The 19,910-nt window shown below is 37.7% G+C and overlaps 1 protein-coding gene across 1 annotated transcript in view; it reads left to right on the forward strand.

Moving 5' to 3' along the window:
- Positions 1-19,910, forward strand: part of CPNE8 (copine VIII) — a 147,653-nt gene that overhangs the window by 72,356 nt on the left and 55,387 nt on the right. Inside the window, exons 7-9 of the mRNA XM_009324392.1 lie at positions 8,810-8,873; positions 13,448-13,551; positions 15,398-15,502. Of these exons, the coding sequence (XP_009322667.1) occupies positions 8,810-8,873; positions 13,448-13,551; positions 15,398-15,502 (273 nt within the window). The remainder of the gene's footprint in view (positions 1-8,809; positions 8,874-13,447; positions 13,552-15,397; positions 15,503-19,910) is intronic.

Below are 19,910 nucleotides of genomic sequence, written 5' to 3' on the forward strand. Positions count from 1 at the left end.
CGTTTATCATACAGTTCATGCTGAAAAATCGAGTGACATGCAAAAACTTGAGAAGTCTTTGCAAAACATTTTCACTTAGTGTTTTATCAAAATAAGCCTTTGATTGAGTTTCCCTAATTTACAGCCAACTGTAGATGATTCAAATTGATTTGTAACAAATGTAAGCTGTTAGTTCTCTTGCTGAATTTCATGAGTGCTGTGATCATTACTGCTGCAACATCCTTTAACAATATGATTCATATTCTTTTTAATATTCAGAATTGAGGTCGGTAATAAATGCATTTTTGCTGAACTTTGAGGGGTTCCAAATATAGTTCAGTCACCTGATCACTGTATTTACAGACTCAGTCTTTATGACAAGTCCCTAGTAATCCTGCCTTCCGCCCTGCGCCCCCGCCACCTCTCCTGCCCTCCTCACCCTCACTCTCCAAGGACTACACCAGTACTTTTTACACTGTTTATTTTTAGATCAAGGGCTTAATTGTCCTATACATAAACAGTTCTATTAATATCACTACATATTTCTTATTTCCCTTCGCTGTATTGGTGGGACTGTGCACACTGGGAACTACTTAATTTTAAGGGTAAATAAATTCTTTAACTCTGCAGGTGAGGAAAGTTTCAGTAGCTGCAGCATAATTCAGGAAAACTCTTACAAACACACCATTTAAACTTAAAAACACACCTATGCACACAGTAACATAATATATGTTAGAAGTAATACTACTTTATTGTATCACTTCCTTAAATAACTTGAAAAACTACCCAGAAAAAGGTACTTTAAAACTGCGTCACTTTCTGTTGTCATCAAGGTTTGCAGATGAACCTTAACTTTTAACACGTCCTTCAATTTCAGTAGCTAATCACAAGTTGTCTGCAATAAAATAAATATTGTATAAAAATTAACACTAAAAAAAAAAAAGGTAAAAACTCCCAAAAGCAACCCCCCAAAAAGCCTAAAATGGACTGCATCAGTATTATGAGTGTTAAATTACTGTTCAATAGATTATGGCTACTGTGGAACCGTAGGAAACTGCTAATTGTAATCTAGCTCCTGCAAAAAAACCCTGCACAAACAAACAATGAAGAACCAGCTGATCAGATTATCAGATTTCTAATACAATCATACAAAATGGTTAACTTCAGCAAATATTGTGGTTGTTAGACAACAGTGTTTTGTGATTCTCCTCTTAATCCCATTCTGGATATTAAACTTTTAAAAACCTGTCCAGGAAATAGTCTTGAGGACAAGGAACCTTGTTAGGTTACATGATTAAAAACTTGTCTGCAAACAAAGAAGAGAGGCACAATGGTAGGTGGAGGAGTCCAAATAACACCCTACCCTGGCTACTTCCAGACCCATCCCAGGAAACCCATCAGCCCATTGAAGTCCCATCTCCACACCCACAAAGGAGCACAGAGGTACAAGGCAGGTGGGGGAACTCCAGTAACCCAATTAGAGAAACAGCCCCCGCACAGCTCCTACCAGGCCTATCCCAGGACACACACTCTCTACTTGTTCTGGACATGTTTTTAGTTCTTGATGGTGAGCAGGTTGGTTGCATAGTTTGACTGTTTACTTGATCACACAAATGCTGTCCTGTCTGTTGGGACGGGAGGTTGGCCCTATTTTGTTTGCTTCTACTAAAACAAAAGTTCACTAACTTTTCACTATCTAGGCCTAACTTATGCTAACTGCCACAGTGAATTGCACTGTTGCAACTCCATTGACTGTTTTGACTAGTTGTCAGTTGACTCTACTGGAAGCCTGTGGTGACTTGGTCAGAGAACGGTGCTGACTTTGAAGACACCCATATTTGGTAAGGCAAATCTTGCTGACTTCTTGAAGGTCTTTATAGTTCTTTCTGTCTTCGAAGTGGTAAATTATTCAGCACACTACACATTTTTTTTCCTGAGAAAATTCCTGAAATTTATTTTAAACATGTAGATTAAAAATCATCCATTCAGCAGTTTGTTATCACTTGGTACAGGTTAAGTGAAGTCTGAAGTGAGTAACAGATGAAGTTTAAAGTTTTGAAATTAGCTATGAGAAAGAAAAAGATATCAGTGAAGATTCTATGGAAAAAAGGTCTTATAATTATTTCACAGTTGTGTGGGCCTGTGTAATACATTTTCTCTTGGGTAAACAAGCATTGTTCAGGTCTGGCTTCTGATACGGTCTTATATGGCAGTTACTAAATGGACCCAAATCAGTTGTCCCCCTGAAAGATTCTGAAATATACCTTCCTTTTTGTTTATGTGGTGCGGGTAGATATTTGTTAATGTTAATGAGAAACTTTTCATGACTTTTTATCAGCTCTTCCCAGTGTTCAGGTTCTATTTTGTCATTGGTGCTTTTGACAGTGCTGTGGCTAGACAACTGTGCCTGGTTGATTGTTCACTCTGGACTCTGAAGTCTGGGTACCTTGGTGTCTAGGAGACATTTGTTGTCTTATTTTATTCATTAAACCATTGCATTGCATTTCAGGATTGTTTGCTTATAGATGTGTGTTTAAAGTCTCTTAATATTCCAATAATAATAATTCAATTGACAATATTGCATGTCTTCCATTCCTAAGGATATTTACTGCTTTGAATTTACCGTTCTCTTTACAAAGTCAAGTCCACGTTCACATAACCTGAATGTTCTCTGTGATCTGTCACTTGAGATCAGAGAGCTTTTTCTCTTCACAGTATTTCTGAAGTTCATTAACATTTTGCCTTTTCTGCTCTCTGCCAACGGATGTACAAAGAAGAGAATGCCCAGTGCTCTTTTAGTCCCAATCAGCTACCCTACTGAAGTAGCACTTCTTGTACTTAAGCAGCCTGAGAAGCTTGAATTCCATTCTCTGATTGGCATTCAAGTAAGCTCTGACATTCTTTCAAAATGAAAATTAGAAAGACTTGAAGCTTAAACTTCAGATCTGTCTACTTTGGACATTTACAAAAGCCTCACGAAATTCAGGACTCCATGGCTGCGATGAGCTGGCCAACTCCAAGTCAGATAGTATATCACGAGGGAAAGTTTCCTTAGAAAGTTGACCATGAAAGGATACTCTTGTCCTTCATCAAAATGAAGGTAAAAACATCTCAAGCCTAGAGGGTCACCATTGCAGTGGTCTGTCAGGCAGGCTGAAACATACCTTGCTACTAACCTTCATGGTGAGTGCAAAAGTGAAGACACACACACACATTTTTCTTCTTTGCCTTCATGACAGGCATGACTTGCGGTTTCATTGGTCTTACAAGCACCAGCAGATTACGCCTCTGTCGCGGATGGAGTGAGACTGCACTTCACTCGTAAGAGAGAGAAGCAACAATACACTTTATTGATAGAAGACAGTGAGTTAAAGTGTGAATTAACAAAGTTCAATGGTAAATGCGACAGTGGTTTAACAAGATTCAATGGCAAGGTACACTTGATTATTTACTGCATAGAGGACGGGGTCAGACAAAACTGTCAGGGAGACCCTCCCATTGAGTCATGAGGTTCAGAAAGGACCCCCTTGCTTTCTAGACTCCTTCTCAGAGAGGAGTCTAGGTGCGGCTGGATCCAGTCCTAGTCCCAGACTTAGTCAATGGTTTATGTCTAAAGGATTATATATGCACAATTAATCCTTTATATCACTTAGGTAAGATTTCAAAGTTTAGCATGCTATTAGTCACTTACTGAGGATCTGTTGTGGCACAGAATCTCTCAACCTCAAGGAGTAACCTTGAGAGGCATCCCTACTCAAATGAAGATCCCGCTGTGCAGCCCGCTGACATACAGGAGAGCTCAACTGGCCCTGGGCTGTCCACTATTTATAGAGTAAGATGATTGACTTATAGTCATATTTGCATACCAGCAAGTCGTTTGGGTCACTGCTCCAGACAGCGCTTGGCTACCATGTTGCCATCCATCCCCAAGGTCCAGCATAAGCTGGATGTAGCCATCATGACCCCCGCTGGTGGTCGTTGCTTATGTGGGGGGGATGGTGGGAGTCAGGGAGCACACCGCCACGGTCTCTGAGGCATGAACCTAATAGTACTTGGTCTTGACGGGTATGAGGATGTCTCCTGAATCTCCCTCTCTGTTTCTGACACCATTAAGGGCTTTGAATTCAATGCAGTGTTGCAAAAGACTCTTGCTCCCAGTATGGTAGTGTGCTAGCCTGTTATCCCTGTGACTGAGAGCATTTTTGTTCAAGAACGTACTTCAGTGTTGCACTTTATTTTACAGACTGGCCAGGTACAGAGGTGAACATTTGCTCTGAATAATTTCTCTTGGAAAATAAGTCTAGTCATACAAAGCAGGTGAAATGGAGAATCTGACATTTTAACAGTAGCGTTTACTCTCTTTATCTGTTGGGTTACTAGATTGATTAAATGTCTTCTCAAGACAAGCTCCATGTGTAAGATTTACTCAGGCTGGCCTTGCATGCCCCAGTTGTATTAGCATGAAAGGATGAGTTGCAGATGTATCTACTTCCAGAAAAGACACAGCTTTACTTTTCTGTCAAGAGAGCATCACCTTCCCAGACATTATTCAGAATTAGGTATTTGCATGTTCTGTCTTCCTAGAGAGAAGATGCTAGCCACATTTATAACTCTGAGCAATGCTTCTTTCAGGATCTACTAAGTGCATTCCTGTAGGGATTCCCTTTAATGAGGAGGTAAAGCCATTGCAAAGCTTAATGAGCATTCTGTGCTAGTTATTCACATCTGAGTGCCATTGCCTGCTAATGAGGCTGTACTGGAGCCAGCTGGCCTATTTTGGCAAGTTCTTTCTCCTGTCATCTTGCTGTGAACATAATTGATAGAAAAACATCTGAACCCTGGAATTGGGACTTCCTATATATTTGTCCTGTCCTCTTATCTGTGGTTGTGACTGCCAGAGGGCTAGGTTCTGTAAATTCAAGGATAAGACTGTAAATTTTTGAATGATCTGAAAAATGTTCCATCCTCTGCCTCATTGCAGTTTCAGCTTGCAAAATCGGAGGCTCTGTTTAACCTCTCAGGTTTGAATTCCCAGATAAATTGTCATCTTTCTCTGATTTTTTCACCAACTCTGGAAAGGTCCTCCTTTCAGTCCTTGTTAAAGCCAAGTGGTCTTCAGAGTGTCCTTTCAAACTTCTCTAGGTGCTGCAGATGTAGTGTCTCGATCATGGAATCATTTGGTCTAAGGAGACAATAATTACTCCTCAAGAATGTATCTTGTCTAGAGACATGCAGGTATTGTTGAAGACCTTTCATGTGATGATGGTTTTCTCTTTGGTTCCTCTAACAGTCAAATTATATGCTCCCTCAAATAAAAAAGAGGTGATCACTGTAGAACAGCTACAGATTTCGGGCTCTCAAACCAGTAGGACCCACTGAAACATAGATCTTCCTCACATTTTGCCTTCCTTTATTCAGTTTGCACCCTATTCACACTTAGACTGGCACATTTTCTATATCTGAGTGTCACATAACTAGCACTGGGTGTTGGAGTTGACAGTGGTTATGCAGTACAGATTGCCTCATTATTACCCCACAAACCCTGATCTGTAACCCTTTCCAGAGAAGCTTGCCCTGAGAAACTGGTTGCCTGAACATAAATTCTGTATTGTCACTTCAGTGCTATAGAACCAATTCTAGGGCAGCTCAATACCAGCTCTTCCTTAAAGCTAAGGAAGATGGGCAGTGGCGCTGCATTCTGGATTTAAACAGGTGGAACTCTTACATGCTCGTCTTCAAGGTAATATTAGTCAGTATTTCCCTGGCAATTGAAAGGACTGGTCTGTAATGCTGAATCGCCAAGTAATGTATTTTCATACAGCGATAAGACCAGCTTGAAATTATTTTGTTATTTTCTCACAAGGCATTATTGCTAGTTAAAGGTCTTTCCATTTGGCTGATCTGTGACCACTGAAGTTTTTGTCAGGGTGCTGACTTCACATTTAAGAGTTTTTTTCTTAATGAATGGTTTGTAAGGGAATTTGTAAGAGAACAAACTCTTTAGTGTCTGCAAATGGCCCAGTACTTTTTTCATGCTTGTAGTCTCAAGGCAAGCATACAAAGTTCGTACTTAATAGCATCACAAACTGTAGAGGTCATATGGTAGAGTTTTTAGTTCCTGAATAATGAGAAGGTTTTGTTCTGTAGAGAAATTCTGTGCTAGTCTCGATTAAGCATTTCACCTCCTCACCAGCCATCATGGTAATATTATCCTTCTTTTATAAGGCACGTGTCCTCAAGAACCTTGGTGATATATCAAGCCAAATCTTACCCCAGGTGCTTTCAGATATGACTATACTGTGTGTACTTTTCATGTCTGCTCAACAATCAAGAATTCCTTTTTTTCTGACATACCCACCCAAATATCTTCAGGGTGTTGCCTCTCCAGTTTCCCCCCTCCTTCAGACTGATAATTCCAGACACATGTATCTCTTGGGGTTGGGCCTCCCTTGGCCTTCATGTTCATAAGATGAAATGAAGCATGTCTTTGCATGAATGTCTTCATGTGCAAATCTCAGTTTGAGACAGCCAGGTGTTGACTGCCATGTGTTATAACTTCAGGCAGAGTGGCACAAGGTTCTCTATCAAATGGCAACTGTTTGGTGACTAGTTTTTCAGAAATGGGGCTTGCTTATCAACAGTTTACTTCAGGCCTCCATCTCTTCAGGAGGTGATCAGAGTTGTACTTTCCACAATCTAGCATCTGACACAATAATCTTTTGGAAGTGAGATAAATGTATCTGACTTTTCATACCAAAGGAAATGTTTGATGCTTTTTTTTCAAAGTACTATCACTGCCCAGACTACGTCTCAAATATGTCCCTAATGGCACAGTTAACTGGGCTTAAATACTTCGGTAGGAAGAATTTTGGTTCAGGTAATGGTAATTCTGATACTGGTGCCTTCTATTTGACTTGGCATAACCTACAGGATTGTGGTGCTGGGAGCTTCTGGTTTTTTAGTTACACTTCTGAGATTTCTATTTCTTCCTTACCTGTCAAAGCCAGGGTCATGGTCATTTGTTCTTGAAACATTTTACCGTGTCAGGTCAGTATCACCCTGATAACTGAGTCATTTCTACTACTGCTCTTAGTACCAAATTTCAAAAGTTCTTGAAGGTTCAAGAAGTACTGTTCAAAAGAAAAAATGCAGCTTTTTCTTCTTTTGAAAAGCTGAGATTTCAATTTCAATATCCCATTGCTACAGAGGCTAAAATGGGTAACTTTTAGTTGTGAACTGTTGACAGGTGACAGCATTAAAACCGGATGATTTGAAGATGCTGATAAAACTATGAATCATACTGTGTAATATTTGGAATGACCAGATTCTTTTTTTTCTGTTATTTGAAGAAAATTCTCCTGTTTGGTCTTAAAGTATTGTACTTTATAAGTCATACCACATTAAATGGAAGGCGCCGTTAAGTTTTTTATGTATTTAAATCGTCATTTAAAATTTCACAACAAAAACTTGAATAGTTTCCCTATCCACTGTTTTCCTTGTGAAATTCAGACTCACCATGTAGCACTGAGGAGGTCCAGGAGAGCAGTCACGTATCTCTCATAACTAGCAAATGACTGCAGCAGTATACGAGCAGCATTCTCTGATGTATTCCTTACAGACTTAAACATCAACTTCTAAACAAGAGTTTCAGTGAGCTTGCATAAATTTGCATCAGTATTTGCTCCTCTATTCATAATTTCTAAACTTTTATCTGCTTTTAAGAACTATTTTCGTACCAGTTCTTTATTATACCACAGTCTTGCTAAACTTAAAGTTGTAGAGCATTGTAAAAAATTTCAAGAGGATTAAGGAAACTAATAGGCAAAATAATGTAAACATTTACTGTTGTTCTTAGTGTTTTGTCATAACAACAGAAGAACAGGAGTGCCCTCTAGTTCTCTTAGAAAAACCTAAAAAATATAATCAATTTGAAAATATAATTTTACCTTAATATCTTCTTGGAAAGTAATTTTATTCAAATAATTAATTATTTTCAAGAAAGACATAAATAAAGAACTACAAATAAAATGAGCATAAGCAATAGCATTAGTTTTGGAAAAAATCTAGAAGTAATTGCCAACGTGTGTGCTAATGGACATACTAATAGACATCAGGATATTGCAGAACTCATTTATAGAGTAGCATCATACAAAAAGTTGCATCTAAATATTTGTACTTCCCCTTCCACTCCTCAAAAGGCTGCTGCAACTGAATACTGTCAGATTATGTGTGGCGTTTCTGTTCCTATATTGTTCTTTATGCTAAGGATCTGTTCTGTGCTTTCTGGTGTTGCAGCAGCATGTTTTTAATTGCTGTCTGGGTGAATTATAATTTACTTCACAACTACTGCATCTGATATGATGGTGAGATTATTATGTGTCTTCATAAACATTTCAGAATAAATACTGTAAAATAAGGCTGGTGTATAGTTTTAAATAGATTTTTGGTATTTTGTTTAAGGAAAATTTGCAAAAGGATGCTTTTCACATATCAGTAAGTTGTAGAGTCATCTCTAAATAAAACACCAATGGGAGGGTGGAAAATAGAATTTCTGATATTGTCATTTAATCCCATTTAAATTTTTTATGCTATTTCCTTTAAAATTGAAACTGATTTGTTTCTTGCTAGTTAGAATAAGTATGCAACCCATTTACCAATTCACTTAAGATAAACCAACTTTTTTACACAGGACAAGTGACAGAAGAGGGAAACTGTATAGCATGCCATCAGTTTTGTGACTTGAAAGCTTACCTTGTGCTTATCTGTGTCAGTTGTTACTTTCATAAATGCTATTAAGGAACTGAGGTGATGTAGTTGTATTTTCTTGCAGAGGAATTCCTGGGAAGAAATGTGGAACAGTCATAGTAACAGCAGAGGAACTGGGCTGTTGCCGAGTAAGTGTGTGTTCATTGCTTTCTGAAAAATAAAATTAAAATGATTTTGTGATTTACACTGCAACAGATTGACAAAGGTATAATGTATAAATTTGCATTTTGTGATATATGTGAGAAGTTAGGATACTTTTTTCCCATCAGTTACTCTTAGTTTTAGATAGCAGAAGGAAGCAGAAAACAATACAAAGCATGAAGTTTTTGATTCTTAGATGAGTTTTAAATCTAGTCTTTGTTTCCCCAAGTAATTAATCACATTTTAATCTCTTAGTGTCCAATTTTTAACAAAGATCCATTTGTTTCAGCCATAGAATTATGTTTCCATTGTGCAATATTGATGTTACATGAACATCAAAGTAAAAATTTGGATTTTTAACCTTATAATTAAAAGGTTTTATGCTAATAGTCGTATTATTTAAAAAATGTGAAATTAATGTTTAATGGAAAAAAACAGTAAGGTATTTCAAAGAATCATCATAAAAGAAGAGTTTAAACAGTTTTCTTTAAAGAAAGTGAAGACTTCCTTGGCCTATTAATGGCAGGTGCCTACTTATTTAATAGAAAACGAAAGAGTATCGGGGAGCAGAGAGCAGTGAGGAATTTGGCTGGTTAAGGGGAGAGACATGGTGTGGTCTTGACCTTCCCCAGGAGTGTCACTGCTCCTCCCCCTCTTAGGGTTCATGGAGAAGTAGATTGGAGGAGGAGGCTTGCTGGTCAGAAAGGACCTGGCAGCCAGGCCAGCACAGTTGCTTCCCAGTACTGAATGAGCTAGCAGCAATCCGTAAATCCTAGGGCAACAGAGACTGGAAGGAAGAGTAAGGATTATAGACAGGGGGTGATAAAGACCGGTTGGAGTCTGAGGAGGGGGGCAGTTTGTCAAAGCACGGTATATATTGGATGGGGCTGTAGGGTGTATCTTTGAAGAGTTTGCAATGACAAGATAGCAAATCTTAAATGAAGAAAGCAATAGTATCAGACATTTGATGAGAATGTACAGGGGATCTGGAGAGTACAAGATTAGATACATAAACCTACAAAAATACCTTGAGGCTTGGAGAGATTTGTTTCTGGGGCTTAGTTTTTGTAATTTGGTGGTGTTGAGGGGGTAATGCTTCACCTTTTGTATAACTTCTAACTTTTATACTAAGTCATAAGTGCTTAATTTTTTTCTATTTATGCAGTAGTCATGTTTCTCTTTTTACTAATATATCCGATAGCTAATCGTTTAGGCCTTATTTTCTTAATTTTGTTAGGTATTTAAAGTAAAAAGAAATCCTTAATTTTGTGCCTTATTTCCAGCTTAGTCAAGTTTGTGTTATTTCTCTGCAGAAGTGGTATATTTGAATAGCACACGGGCTCAAATCTTATTTGCCTTTTCCAGGCAACCTGCTGGTCCTGCACAGTTATGTTAATAGGGTGCACCAACTCAGTCTCATTTAACTCCCATTTAGCAGTAGGAAATTCCCATGTTACTAGTACGAATGAGTAAGTATGGTCATGGAAAATGCCTGTCTTTCCCCTCTGTTTTACATCAGCTCAACCTTTTGTGTGATCAAAATGTGCACACTTTTATCAGATGACAAAATGGGTATATCATTTAATTGCTTTCCTGCAGAAATTGTGCTTCTACATTTCTTAAGAAGTTAAGCTCCTAGCATTCTTAAGAGACGTACCATCACCCCAAGCATTTATTGGTAACCTTAAAAGAGACTAAAGGCAATTTTTTCCTACTATTCTGGGTTTATCCTCCAAGACCAGCATTTGTATTCCAGTTGTAACAAACTATTTAAAAGTCACAAATATGTCGCTAAATCCATAATCAGAACGGGATTTTTTTTTCTTTCCCTTTTAATGAAGACAAATACTAGGTGCCTTCCAAGGCCTTCATGTTCTTCCAGATTCACCCCACTCAAATTTTATATATATGATGACTAGTTCAAAATCACTGAAGGGAGCTTGCAAAGAATTTGGGACTCAGTCTCTCTCTCTCTCTCTCTCTCTTGCACTCTTGTGTTCTCTGTCATGCTCTTTCATGTGCACACTCTCACACAATCTCTTGCACTCTCTCACCAGCTGTCACATACTTTCTCTGTGATATTTTCCTACCTAAGGTTATTCAGTATTTGGATTAATTCTTATCTGATCTACTGAGGTTTTTTGCCAAACTTTTATAGCTCATATTCAGAATTGGAAATATTTTTAGAATCACTGAATTGCTGAGGTTGGAAGAGACCTTGGGAGATCATCTGGTCCAACCCTCCTGCTATTCTGAGAGCAGGTTACTCAGGGCTCTGTGCAGTCAGGGTTTGAGTATGTCCAAGGAGAGTCCACACTCTCTCTGTTTCAGTGTTTTGCCACACTCACAGTAAAAAGGTTTTTTCTTGTATTTAAATGGAATTTCCTGTATTTCAGCTTGCACCTATTGCCACTTGTTCTTCTACTGGATACCACTAAGCAGAGTCTGTTTACTCCCTCCCATCAGGTATTTATACAAATTGATAAAATCCCCCTGAGCCTTCTCTTCTCCAGGCTAGATAATTCCAGCTCTCACAGCCTCTCCTCATATGAGAGATGGTCCAATCCCTTAATCATTTTAGTGACCCTTTTACTGGAATTGCTCCAGTATGTCCATGTCTTTCTTGTACTGGGGAGCCCAGAACTGAACACCACTCCAAGAGTGGTGTCACCAGTGCTGAGTCACTTCCTTCAGCTTTCTGTCAGCATTCATCCTAATATAGCCCAGGAGGCTATTGGCCTTCTTTGCTGCCAAGAGCACATTGGTCAACTTGGTGTCCACCAAGACCCCCCCAGTCCTTTTCTGCAAAGCTGCTTTCCAGCTGTTTGGCTTGCAGCCTGTACTGGTGCATGGGTTATTCCCTCCAGGTGCAGTACTTGGCATTTCCCTCTGTTGAACTCCATGAGGTTCACATGGGTTTGTTTTCCCAGCCTGTACAGGTGCTTCTGAATGGCAGCACAACCATCTGGTGTATAAGCCGCTACTTCTAGTTTTGTATCGTTTGCAAACTTGCTGAGGGTCTACTCTGTTCCATCATCCAGGTCATTAATGAAGATGTTAAATATTATCGGCCCCATTTTTGACACATGGGGTACACCACCAGTGACTATTCTTCAGCTGGACTTTGTGCCACTGATCATGACCCTTTGAAGCCCAACAGTTCAGCCAGTTTTCAGTCCACCTCACTGTCCAGTTACCTAGTCTGTAATTCATCAGTTTGTGAAAAAGGATGTTATGGGAGGCCATGCTAAGGTCAAGATAACAACATCCACTAGTCTTTCCTCATCCACTGAGCCACTCATTTCATGAGGGAAGGCTTCAGGTTGATCAGGCATGAATTTCCGCTTTGTAAATGCATGCTGATGACTCTCGGGCACCTTCTTGTCTTTCATGTGTTTGGAAATGTTTTCCAGGATTATTTGCTCTATCATCTTTTCAAAGATTGAGGAAAGACTGGCCTGGGTCCTCTTCCTTGCCCTTTCTCGAAGATAGGAGTGACATTTGCTTTCTCCCAGACCGCAGGAACTTCTCCTGAACATCATGACTTTCCAAAGATGATCAAAAGTGGCCTCACAGTGACATTGGCCAACTCCATCAGCACTCCCAGGTGCATCCTACCAGGTCCCATGGACTTCTGTATGTCTAGTCTGTTTAAAGGTTCCCTTACCTGGTCCTCCTCTACCAAGGGCAAGTCATCCTTGTTCCAGACTTTCTCAGGTCTGGTTCTCAGGTGCCCAAGATTCTTGAAGGCAAATCTTACCAGTAAAGACCAAGGCATAGAAGGCTATGAGAAACATGGACTTTTCCATGTCCTTTGTCACCTGGTCCCCTGTCCCACTCAGTGATGAGCCCACATTTTCCCTAGTCTTCCTCTCGTTGCTGTTACACCTGTAGACCTGTTTGTGGAACACAGTCTTCCAGCAGGCCCTGCCCCAGTTAGCTGGTGAGTCTGCAGGTTTATCTTTGCATTTATAATCCTTCTTGCATTCGTGACTGCCCAAAGAGGTGACCATGTGTGACTATCAGTTTGCCTGACCACAGCAAAGAAACTTTTCTCCTTATTTGTCACCAGAATGGGTGTATTTGGTATCTTCCAGGCTCATTTTCTGGAAGCTTCTAGACTCTTAATAGCAATCTGCTAAGCCATTTGCTTTACAGACAGCAGGAGCAGACAACTGGAGGTTAAAGTCACTGAAGGAATGAGGCTTAGTCATGTCTCACTAGAGTTTTTAAAATTAATTCTAATATGCATTCCTTGCTTGTGCATCTATTTCCCTCAGAATGCAACTTTGGATGTCAGAAAATACTGGAAAAATCCTGAGGCATTTAGCATAGAAATTTACCCTTCCTCTGCCCCCCCCTATGAAGGAATTCTTGGTTCCAGCAGTTCAAACTGCACTATAAAAAAAAGGAATGCGAATATGTAGAGGGCATCTATAAGGCAAATACCCTCGTTTATTTTGTTTTCTATTTGTATGGTTATTAGTCAATGATTACTTTTTTTTATTTTAGTGTAGTAAACTGCATGTTGTTTGTAATTTTTCTGTATTACCCACTTCAGGATTCAGTTTTAATGCAATTTTGTGCGAACAAACTAGACAAGAAGGACTTCTTTGGGAAATCTGATCCTTTCCTTGTATTTCATCGAAGCAATGAAGATGGCAGGTAGATGCCTGTTAAGTATTTCTGCTGCTAAACAGTAGGCAACTTATTTATTTGCAGATGGTAATATAGTTTTCATTTTTTATATGTGTCAGATTAAGCTGTGTTTCTTTTATAATGTTTTTTTGGATTTAAGTATATCATGTTATGCAGTGTAGGAATAAAACTATTGTAACAAATAGATCAAATATTGCAACTCAGGGTTTTAAGAGTTGAATGTGTGATAAATATAGAGTGCTATGACAATTGTCATAAAAATAGTTAAATAGCGTTACTTTTGCTAAGATATAGTATGCCTTTAAATTAAATAGAATTCTCAAAGAAAATTGTAGCTGCAGAATATGCTAATTCTTAGAAATTGTTTTAGGTAAAAACATTTTATACTGCAAATTTGGAAATACCTTTTATCTTTTTGACAGAGTTCTAGGAAATAGAATTCAAAAATACCTTAAATAGATTTTTTTTTCTTTTTTTTTTTAACAAGTGGCTGTTTGCTACATTCATGCTTTAATTTGGTAAAGTAGGTTAATCTCTCCTGTTGTGCTGCTAAGACTTGACATGCTAACTTCTGGTCAACGTACCGCTTACATGGTGGTCTACTGGCAGGTTAAGTTTTCTTGGAAACTGATCGTCCTCACATATAACATCGTATCAAACCAAAGGCTAGACATGTATGATATTACTTGTTTCAGTAGCTTAACTGGAACAGTTGTTAACATAAACCTATGTATGGGTATATGTGTGTCTGTTCCCTGCTGTTTTCCTCTCAAAGGCAGATTTTAGGAACAGCTTCCTGAATAAAAGCTGAATATCTTAAATTGCAAGCCTGGAGGAGTTACGGCTCCTTTGAGAGTGGCATTAAGGTCATTAGTAGAATTTCTCTGGGCATTACTGGGAGCGCTGGTATATGCGGTTTCTCTTGGCCTTGAGTGCCATGCTTCTTCACTTCCCTCTGGGAGGTGAGTGGTGAGCCACTGATTCTTTATTGGTCTCCTGAATCCAACAGGAGGTTGGGGCAGTACTTCTGCACCCATGGGCAGAAGGATGCTCTCTTTTCTGTCTCTTAGCTTCAGGCATGCCTTCTGAATCATAGCCAGGATAAAAACATAGGCCTTTGGAACGTAAGAAAGATACTCCCTCAAAGGACAACTTTAGTTACATCTGTATGTAGAATATCAGTAGCGATTTCACCAGTGACCTTGCCTCCTATTTTCTTTTGAACAATTCAGTCCCCAAGATGAGGATTCAAAAGAAGTATTTTAATTTTGCATCATTTAGAGAAAGCAGAATGCATTTGAACAATTCATTGTATTTCACCCGAGACAACGTGATCATGGGATCTCACAGAGGCTTGTATGTTTTACCTGAGACAGCCCTGGTTAAAAAATCATAGACATAAAATGGGGAACAAGCATCAGAAAGCCATGACTCCCTTGGCTCAGTTTCTTAATCGCTAAGCAAGAGTCAAATCCTTACCAGACCACTTTCTTTCTGAATCTGTGACTGATTCCTGGCTGTACAGGGCCTGTTTAAACAAGTGGGATGGAGACTGCTCTTGCCTGAAATAACTGACTGAATGGTTGTAATTCTTGTCGAAATTCTGGGTAAAAACATTTTAGGTTTAGAGTTGTTTAGCGCCCTAGTCTGTAATCTCTCTCAAACAGGTCTGTCCTCTTCAGTCCTCCCTTCTCTCTGATTTCACTGCGTTTCTTTTTTTTTCTTATCTTAAATTTTATATGGACATTGTATGAGTGTATGAGTGAATACAGATTACAGCTTTTTTGATTCCATGTTTGATGACACATAAGAAAAAGTAAATAAATACAAAATATATCTTTTTTTATTACAGTTTTACAATCTGCCACAAAACAGAAGTCATAAAAAATACATTAAATCCAGTGTGGCAGGCATTCAAGATATCTGTCAGAGCACTGTGTAATGGAGACTATGACCGGTAAGCTATAGGTTAAGCTTTCTTAGCATATATGATTTTTGCCCCCCTAATTCATGTATTCTTTTATATGTAAGTTTTTCTATGCAATTCAGTTCCTGATGTTATTTAGGTTATTTAATCAGCATTTTGAAAGGATAATACGTGTTCAAAACCATTCATCACATTAAAGAATTCAGAAAAATAAAGCAAATATGGTAAATCTGTAGGAAAAGTTAGTGGTATTTCTGGAAAAAAATTCTTCTCTCTGGTGCGATTAAGAAACAGAAAGAAAAGACTAATTTGAAGAATGGCCACTGTTACTAGTGTGCACAAGTATTTTTTAATAATGTTTCAATGAAAAACAATTATGATCTGTCTTCCTTGGGTGACATTGTAATGTCAGAGGATGCTGATAAATGAAAGCCTTTAAAATATATAGGTAAGTAGATGAGAAACGCAGAAGGTAATATGATCTTGTTCAGATTTGAAGTTTTCATTGATCCCATGGAAAAGGATCCATCTTTGGAAAACGTGGTAGTAACACCATGTTTTTAACCAATATTTTACTGATAATAACAAGCAAATTAGTTAAGTTGAGGAACAATGGATATTTTTAGACTCCTTAAAAAATGGACAGGTTAACTTCTAAAAATATCAACAAGAAAAATGTTTAACTCCCTGTTGATGGCTTCTTGTTCTGTTGTGACCATTCATATTTTTGAAATGCATTTAGATATTGGTGTTATTATTAAGTACCCAGTTAAATGTCTGGTAGTTTATCTCTCTCTGCTACCTGAAATCTGGAGTACTGGAATTATTTTAGTAAGACACTGAGGAAGTATAGACTTATCTATCAGTCATAATACTTTTAACAGTGTATAGTGTAATATTTAGTTTAAAATCTTGAAGGAAATATATGAAGACTAGAATAAAAATATGCATAATATGTAAGCTGAATGTAGTAGGTAGATGGATAGATGTGCTAAGGTTCAATTCAGCTTTACATAGACTGTGTAAAAAATACAAGAGATGCAAAATGAAAGGAGGTTGTAGCAAGGTGGGTGTCGGTCTCTTTTCCCAAGTAACTAGCGATAGGACGAGAGGAAATGGCCTCAAGTTGTGCCAGGGGAGGTTTAGATTGGACATGAGGAAAAATTTCTTTACTGAAAGAGTGGCTAAACATTGGAACAGGCTGCCCAGGGAAGTGGTTGAGTCACCGTCCCTGGAGGTATTTAAAAGACGTGTAGATGAGGCGCTTAGGGACGTGGTTTAGTGGTGGACTTGGCAGTGCTAGGTTAACAGTTGGACTTAATGATCTTAAAGGTCTTTTCCAACCTAAACAATTCTATGATTCTATGAAAATGTACTTGTCTGGGTACATTGGTCAAAGGCAAAAGGTCAAAAATCTGGTTTGAATGCCTTGTAACCCCTGAACATCTGTTTTATTTTATTAAGTTGAGATTGGTGTGATCATATCTTATTATCTTACATAAGGTATTTTATCTTACTGATTAAAATAAAAACAGGTTTAGTATTGCATTCTTCTAACCATTAACTAATGTTTCCATCAGCAGAAGCCAAACCCTTTGTTGAAAAATATTGCTGCATGTAGAGAAATTAAGTAAGACTTTGCTTAAATTGATAATTTTCCTATGAGTGTGTCTTTGAAACAATCTTTAATTTGGAATTTATGCAGTTACTCGTCTACCTTAATTTTTATTTTCAGCTTCCATGTATGTGATTACCATCCATTCATGTACATTTTATGTTACTGTAGTACATGATTTTGCCATGTCATAACTGTTGCATTACTTTATTAAGCTAATTATTCAGTGAAATGTGTACACTAAAATTATTTTAATCAGTTACCATGAAAGTCTAGTCTTTCAGGGAGGCATTCCTTGAACTTGTAATTTACTAGCTAATGCCAGGGGATAAACAAACCAACTCTTGAATCAACTAGCTGAATCTCAGTAGTCAATATGAAGAAGCGGGAGAGTAAGAAGTGCTTATATTCACTAAGCTAAGCACAATGCTTTCACAGTAATAAACTTAAAGCTCTGTCTTTATAAGCTGCTTATTAAAAAGTCAAAAGCTAATTGACTTGTGATTGGGGTTTTTTGTTGGTGGCAGTGCTTTGTTCCCTAGGAAGGTGGTATTTTTTATCATTTTTGGGGGGAATGGCCATTTTTAGTCTTTCCTACCGGATCTTAGCTGCTTTATTTGATCTGTTATGCGCTTCCAGTACTTGATGTCATGTTCCTTCAAACTAAAGGAAAAAGGGTTCTCCTACATTGCTAACACTCTCCTTGTGAAGTATTTGATACAGTTGTCGGCCATGTTGGTTACTCTTCCAATTAGATGCAATAAAAATGCATCAATTTCATAATAAGTATATTCTAATCAAATAGAATTTTTAACTTGTATATGGTTTCATGTGCATAATGCATAAGCAAAGTAGTGCACATGAAGCTAGTCTGGATGCTGCACTATTTATCATATTAAAGAAAAAAGTTTTCATAATAATTAAAAAAGATTTTGTGGTAGAGGCATATTGAAATAACTCCAGCATTCCAAAAGAGAATTAAAAAGTATAATAGCATGCCTCAAATTATTGTGGAACTACTGTTTTCTTATTCTCTACTTTGAATGCTTTCAACATAATGTGCTCAGTGAATGCCTTATGAATAAAATGCTCCATGGAACTTCATAATCCTGCCTACAACAATCATGTTTCAAATCAAGAAATACTCGTTAGCTGTCAGATTAATTCAAATTAGTATCTGCTGATAGTCCAGAAAAAACATCCAAAGTTTGGGGTTTTTTTTATTTGAAAACTTTTCTTTCCAAAGGCAAGGATTAGATTCCTAAGCTCAGCATGGTAATACATAAAAAGACAAACCCCAGAAGTCTCTTTCAGATAATGATAGCTTCACAGATCAAATTTTGGTGCTCTGGGTTGTGTGATAGATGTGAAAGGTGGGAATAATGTCATTAGTAAGAATATATCACAGTAAACATTCATTCTAGTTTTGGGTACAGGAAATCTTCAGTTAGTGTGTGCTTCTGAGTGAGCTCTGTCCACTTTTTCATTGTGAAAAGGCCAGGATTTGCTTAATTTTTCTCAACACTATGTAGTCATACAATAAGTTTTCAGCCATCACAAGCATGGGATTTCAGTACTACAGTAGTACTTAGTATCTCTAATATTTTTGTTCTCTTCTTTGTTTCTCTTAATATGAGCTCTCAAATAGCACTTACACACAGTTATTTTCTGCATAAAAGTTTTAAGACACAGATATCCTAAACCCCAACATTCTCTAACTTTGATTTTTTTTAAAGATTTTTTAAAATTAAAATAGAGAACCTAACCATGCTCTAAACTGTGTCCTCTAAGATAAAATAGCAGTATAGAGAGGATAAAATATCCATATGTGAAGATTTGACAGGCCTTTTAATATCTTGCATGTCATGCAAAATAGGTAAAACTCAAGATCTGTGATCAATCCTTTTAATATGAAATAAATTTCAGGAGAGAAGAGCTTTTATTCAGGGAAGAATTGCTGTTATTGAAGTTGCACGTCTGAAGATCCTTCTCAAGAATTTATCTTGATAATCTTAAGAATTTATCTTAATAATTCAAGTTTTCTCTCTGAGATGATTTGGCTATTTGAACACAGATTTGTAAGACGATTCAAAACTTAAGTCCCACTAAACCTTAACTTACTAGCATGTCCTATCTTAATAGTAACAGGTTTTGAAACCTGGAAGTAAAATAATCGTTCTCTAGTGAAAAAAAACTCTGTGATATTGCCTTTCTTACTAAATTAAATACGGTTTCCTTTCAAGGGTCAAATACTTGGTGGGATAAAGTAGGTTTGGAGCTGTTCTTCATTTCATTCCACAGAACAACCTTCACTTTAATCAGTTTTCATTCTAAGGTAACTTAACCCCAAACTGAAATTCCACAAGAGGGATAAAATATAACAAATGGTGTGGTCAGAGCTGTTAAATTTGTATTGAAAAGAGAAACATCCAGTCAAAGCAACTCCTTCTTTGCCTATTTTGGAATATTATAAAAAATGTGAAAAACATCTAGGCATGAATTTGTTGGTATACATAATATCAGCTGTTGATCAACCTTATCCCCAGAGAGTCCCTTCCTAGTAAAGAAAATTATTCAACATGTTTTCAACTGTATCTTACAGGAAGAATAGGGAGCAGCTTCCGTGGAAGCAAATTATAAAGTAGTTGCTTAGATTCCTGTCCCCTCTATTAATACCACAGACCTTCATGTGAAACTGAAGAATAAAAGTAAGCACGTTGTTGCTTAAAATATAGGAAGTCTGGAGGTGTTATTTTTCTATCCCATGTTCAGTTCATTTTAGGCTGGATAGGATTCATTATTACTGATCGTTGAATTTACTTA

Source organism: Pygoscelis adeliae, unplaced genomic scaffold (assembly GCF_000699105.1).
Source record: "Pygoscelis adeliae isolate BGI_AS28 unplaced genomic scaffold, ASM69910v1 Scaffold315, whole genome shotgun sequence".
NCBI classification, from domain to species: domain Eukaryota; kingdom Metazoa; phylum Chordata; class Aves; order Sphenisciformes; family Spheniscidae; genus Pygoscelis; species Pygoscelis adeliae.